General features: G+C 38.2%; 1 protein-coding gene across 1 annotated transcript in view; it reads right to left on the bottom strand.

Moving 5' to 3' along the window:
* Positions 1-5,548, bottom strand: part of LOC107729871 (polycystin-1-like) — a 111,397-nt gene that overhangs the window by 21,894 nt on the left and 83,955 nt on the right. The window contains exons 28-32 of the mRNA XM_016540597.1: positions 5,262-5,457; positions 3,996-4,166; positions 3,770-3,913; positions 299-506; positions 96-222 (exon numbers count right to left, since the gene is read on the bottom strand). Coding sequence (XP_016396083.1) covers positions 96-222; positions 299-506; positions 3,770-3,913; positions 3,996-4,166; positions 5,262-5,457 — 846 coding nt within the window. The remainder of the gene's footprint in view (positions 1-95; positions 223-298; positions 507-3,769; positions 3,914-3,995; positions 4,167-5,261; positions 5,458-5,548) is intronic.

Genomic DNA, 5,548 nt, shown 5'->3' with positions numbered 1-5,548 from the left:
CTGTATGTGTGTGTGTGTCTGTGTGTGTGTGTGTGTGTGTGTGTGTGTGTATGTGTGTGTGTGTGTCTGTGTGTGTGTGTATGTGTGTGTCTCACCTTACTGCGGCTGAGTCTGAACAGACAGAAGACGAGCAGGTAGACAGGATAGACCAGCAGACAGCTCACAAGCCCCGCCCACAGCGTCTCCGCATTCACCGAGACCAGAGCAGACACCGGCATAGAGCTAAACACACGTTCACACATTAATCATATTTTCAATACAATATAATTGCACAGTAAATTGAGGGCCGCTGCTTCACCTGTTGCCGTAGGAGACGGTGCCGTACCACACGGCGTTGGCCAGCATGCAGAGCTGCATGAGCAGAGCGCAGCAGGTGAGCCGCTGCAGCCGCGTGAAGGGGCTCCGTGGAGGACGCTCCCACAGAGAAAACCAGACGTGACTCTCACACACGGCCCTCTGCAGCTCCCAGGACAGCAGCCGCGGCCGCTCGCGCAGCTCCGCCTCCTCTGCACACAGGAAGCACAGAGTCAGCAGAAGGAAGCTGGGCAAGCGTTATCAGCGGACACTGGCGAGCGCTGGGCTTTCACTCATTTGTGCGCAGTGAGTGATGTGTTAATGGGGCATGAGGCAGAAGTGAACACTTGCTGTACTAAGTAGGCTAACTAGTTAGTATATAATACCTACATAACAGCCCACTCCAACTGAGCATAGTTGGGAGCTATACATTTAAATTAGTGCTGTCAAACGATTAATCGCATCTAAAATAAAAGTTTTTGTTTACATAGTATATGTGTGTGTACTGTGTATATTTATTATGTATATATAAATACACACACATACAGCATATATTTTGAAAATATTTACATGTACCGCTTCTTTTATACTATTTTCTATATATTCATATAAATAAATACTTTACATAATATGTTTTTATATTTTACATTCATTTTATTATAAATACATATATATTCATACACATTCATATATATACACATACACACCCAATTTAAATTTTGTTCCAATTTAGCCTAATTTAGTAACAAAAACAGGAAAAAAGTTGTTTTGTCAATGAAATGCACCTAACTCTATCCTGTATTTTAGGTGAATAGTTAGTTTTTCATTATGGAGGACCTGCATTAGGTTTACTGTCCACTAAAACTAACAATGTAATGTAACTTCTTATTAGCAGCAACGCATTACTGTTAATATTCACGAACATTATGAGCAAACAGAGAATTTAAAGGACTTAATTTCCACTTCTTAAAGCATTATGATTGGTTCTTACCCTTATCCATTCTCTAAATATTCATGACCTTATTAATCTAATTCCAGCTCCAACCAATCACAACAGGTGTTGCATCTGTGGAGGCGGGGCTTTACCTGAGGCTTCCACCTCTATCTCGACTCTGCCGTCTGTTTTCTCATTGTCGACCGAGAGCCACTCCTCAACCAGGAAGAAATAAGTGCTGGCCGACTGCAGGTCCTTCACCAGGACGTACTGGAGCAGCCATGCAGGAGACAGACCTGACAGACAGACAGACAGAGAGAGAGAGGTTTATCCTGACTCCACACTGCTCGTGTTGTTCAAGGCCGATCCGTTCAGTACCTTTGTTGTCGTGCCACACGCGGATCTTCAGCACGCTGCCCAGGCTGCTGTCGGAGGCCATGTGGAAGATGTCCAGGCTGTTTCGAGCGAAAGCGCCGACGCTGTCCAGGTGTCTGTGTCCACTGCGGCTCTCACTGCCGTGAAGACTGATGCCGACGTGAGCCGTGGTTCCTGCAGCGGGAATAAAGAGCTCAGACTCCAGCCAGCTCACTCCAGACAACTGCCAGTCACTCATTGAGGGATATTCATCGCTCGAATGCATAAACCTGACAGTCTGTGGGTAACTGATCTGATGTAAACAAACAAGCCTCAGACACCACCAGGGTTATTATAGTTAACTAAAACCAAAACCATAAAAAAAAAACATTTTTCTTACTTGAAATAAAGGCAACTTAAATAAACTAAAACATTAAAAAACTATTTTTAATTATTTCAGTTAGTGGCCAAAGCAAGATTTCTCATTTTAATATAGTTTAACTTCATGTACTAAAATAACAAAACTAACTAAAAATGACAAAATAAATAAAAAATGATATAGACATATTAAAAAAAGGACAAAAACACAACACTAATATTTGATCTAAAATCGAAACGAAATGTAAAATACAAAAATAAAAACTAATTCAAATTATATATAAAAAAATAAAACTATAATAGTATTTTCATGATACTAAAATAACACATAACATTTAAAAAATGTTACTTGAAATAAAATGAACATTAATTGAAGAAGAAAAAAACCTAAAACGTATTTGAGTTAGAGGCCAAAGCAACGTTTCTCATTTGTGTACTATAACATGGTATAGTAAAATAAGTAAAACTAAAACGGAAATAAAAATGAACTAAAACTAAATAGACATATTTGAAAATGACAAAAACACACAACAAAATAGCTAAAACTTTAACTAAAATAAAAAATGGAAACTACAAAAATAAAAACGAATTGAAAATATATATAAAAAAGCCAACTAATAGTATTATTTAGGAATTTATCTAGGAATCTGCAATTTTAACCACACGCAAATTTCACTTATGTTAAATTTGGTGACATGAATTCATTGTGTTCATTGTGCTTCACATATCTACACTATTGATAATAGACAACTGCCCTTTTTTGGCCGTAAATTCTGGCACCTTCACAGACACCTGGATACAGTGAGGCAGAACTAGTCTCTTTAACATGTCGATCGGATGGTCTCTTTCAGTCTAAGTGGACGGTCAGACTTTCCTAACCTACTGATGATCTGCGAAACATCCGCATCTCACCTGCTCCGTAAGCCCAGCCGGTCTTGACCTGGATCTCGTACTTGTACAGCCCGTCCTTCCCACACAGCGGCACCACAGAGGCCCGTCTCAGGTCCATCTGATCCAGCTTGCGCATTATAGCACCGGCCACAGCGTAACACAGCAGTCCGATCACACACACCAGCACCACCACCAGACTACGAGTCACCGAACAGTTAACATATTATCATTTTTTTTTTATTTTAATATAATTTTTTCATAAATTTTTCATGTTAAAAAAATTATATATATACACACGTACACACACACACACACACACACACACACACACACCCTAACATCCATATGTGATGGTTATTTAATATTAAAATGTTATTATAAAAATATTTAATATTGTATTTAACATTTCTTCTTTTATACTATTTTCTATATATTCATATAAATAAATACTTTACATAATATGTTTTTATATTTTACATTCATTTTATTATAAATACATATATATTCATACACATTCATATATATACACATACACACCCAATTTAAATTTTGTTCCAATTTAGCCTAATTTAGTAACAAAAACAGGAAAAAAGTTGTTTTGTCAATGAAATGCACCTAACTCTATCCTGTATTTTAGGTGAATACAGTTAGTTTTTCATTATGGAGGGCCTGCATTAGGTTTACTGTCCACTAAAACTAACAATGTAATGTAACTTCTTATTAGCAGCAACGCATTACTGTTAATATTCACGAACATTATGAGCAAACAGAGAATTTAAAGGACTTAATTTCCACTTCTTAAAGCATTATGATTGGTTCTTACCCTTATCCATTCTCTAAATATTCATGACCTTATTAATCTAATTCCAGCTCCAACCAATCACAACAGGTGTTGCATCTGTGGAGGCGGGGCTTTACCTGAGGCTTCCACCTCTATCTCGACTCTGCCGTCTGTTTTCTCATTGTCGACCGAGAGCCACTCCTCAACCAGGAAGAAATAAGTGCTGGCCGACTGCAGGTCCTTCACCAGGACGTACTGGAGCAGCCATGCAGGAGACAGACCTGACAGACAGACAGACAGAGAGAGAGAGGTTTATCCTGACTCCACACTGCTCGTGTTGTTCAAGGCCGATCCGTTCAGTACCTTTGTTGTCGTGCCACACGCGGATCTTCAGCACGCTGCCCAGGCTGCTGTCGGAGGCCATGTGGAAGATGTCCAGGCTGTTTCGAGCGAAAGCGCCGACGCTGTCCAGGTGTCTGTGTCCACTGCGGCTCTCACTGCCATGAAGACTGATGCCGACGTGAGCCGTGGTTCCTGCAGCGGGAATAAAGAGCTCAGACTCCAGCCAGCTCACTCCAGACAACTGCCAGTCACTCATTGAGGGATATTCATCGCTCGAATGCATAAACCTGACAGTCTGTGGGTAACTGATCTGATGTAAACAAACAAGCCTCAGACACCACCAGGGTTATTATAGTTAACTAAAACCAAAACCATAAAAAAAAAACATTTTTCTTACTTGAAATAAAGGCAACTTAAATAAACTAAAACATTAAAAAACTATTTTTAATTATTTCAGTTAGTGGCCAAAGCAAGATTTCTCATTTTAATATAGTTTAACTTCATGTACTAAAATAACAAAACTAACTAAAAATGACAAAATAAATAAAAAATGATATAGACATATTAAAAAAAGGACAAAAACACAACACTAATATTTGATCTAAAATCGAAACGAAATGTAAAATACAAAAATAAAAACTAATTCAAATTATATATAAAAAAATAAAACTATAATAGTATTTTCATGATACTAAAATAACACATAACATTTAAAAAATGTTACTTGAAATAAAATGAACATTAATTGAAGAAGAAAAAAACCTAAAACGTATTTGAGTTAGAGGCCAAAGCAACGTTTCTCATTTGTGTACTATAACATGGTATAGTAAAATAAGTAAAACTAAAACGGAAATAAAAATGAACTAAAACTAAATAGACATATTTGAAAATGACAAAAACACACAACAAAATAGCTAAAACTTTAACTAAAATAAAAAATGGAAACTACAAAAATAAAAACGAATTGAAAATATATATAAAAAAGCCAACTAATAGTATTATTTAGGAATTTATCTAGGAATCTGCAATTTTAACCACACGCAAATTTCACTTATGTTAAATTTGGTGACATGAATTCATTGTGTTCATTGTGCTTCACATATCTACACTATTGATAATAGACAACTGCCCTTTTTTGGCCGTAAATTCTGGCACCTTCACAGACACCTGGATACAGTGAGGCAGAACTAGTCTCTTTAACATGTCGATCGGATGGTCTCTTTCAGTCTAAGTGGACGGTCAGACTTTCCTAACCTACTGATGATCTGCGAAACATCCGCATCTCACCTGCTCCGTAAGCCCAGCCGGTCTTGACCTGGATCTCGTACTTGTACAGCCCGTCCTTCCCACACAGCGGCACCACAGAGGCCCGTCTCAGGTCCATCTGATCCAGCTTGCGCATTATAGCACCGGCCACAGCGTAACACAGCAGTCCGATCACACACACCAGCACCACCACCAGACTACGAGTCACCGAACGCTCCTGACAGATGACACTGCTTTATCACTATCCCATCAGACCATACCTCCTAAACTATACTTTAATATAATATAATATAATATAATATAATATA

The sequence above is a fragment of the Sinocyclocheilus rhinocerous genome, unplaced genomic scaffold (assembly GCF_001515625.1).
Source record: "Sinocyclocheilus rhinocerous isolate Xijiao unplaced genomic scaffold, SAMN03320098_v1.1 scaffold313, whole genome shotgun sequence".
NCBI classification, from domain to species: domain Eukaryota; kingdom Metazoa; phylum Chordata; class Actinopteri; order Cypriniformes; family Cyprinidae; genus Sinocyclocheilus; species Sinocyclocheilus rhinocerous.
The sequence above is the reverse complement of the archived record's forward strand: the minus strand, read 5'-3'. Positions and strand labels throughout refer to the sequence as shown.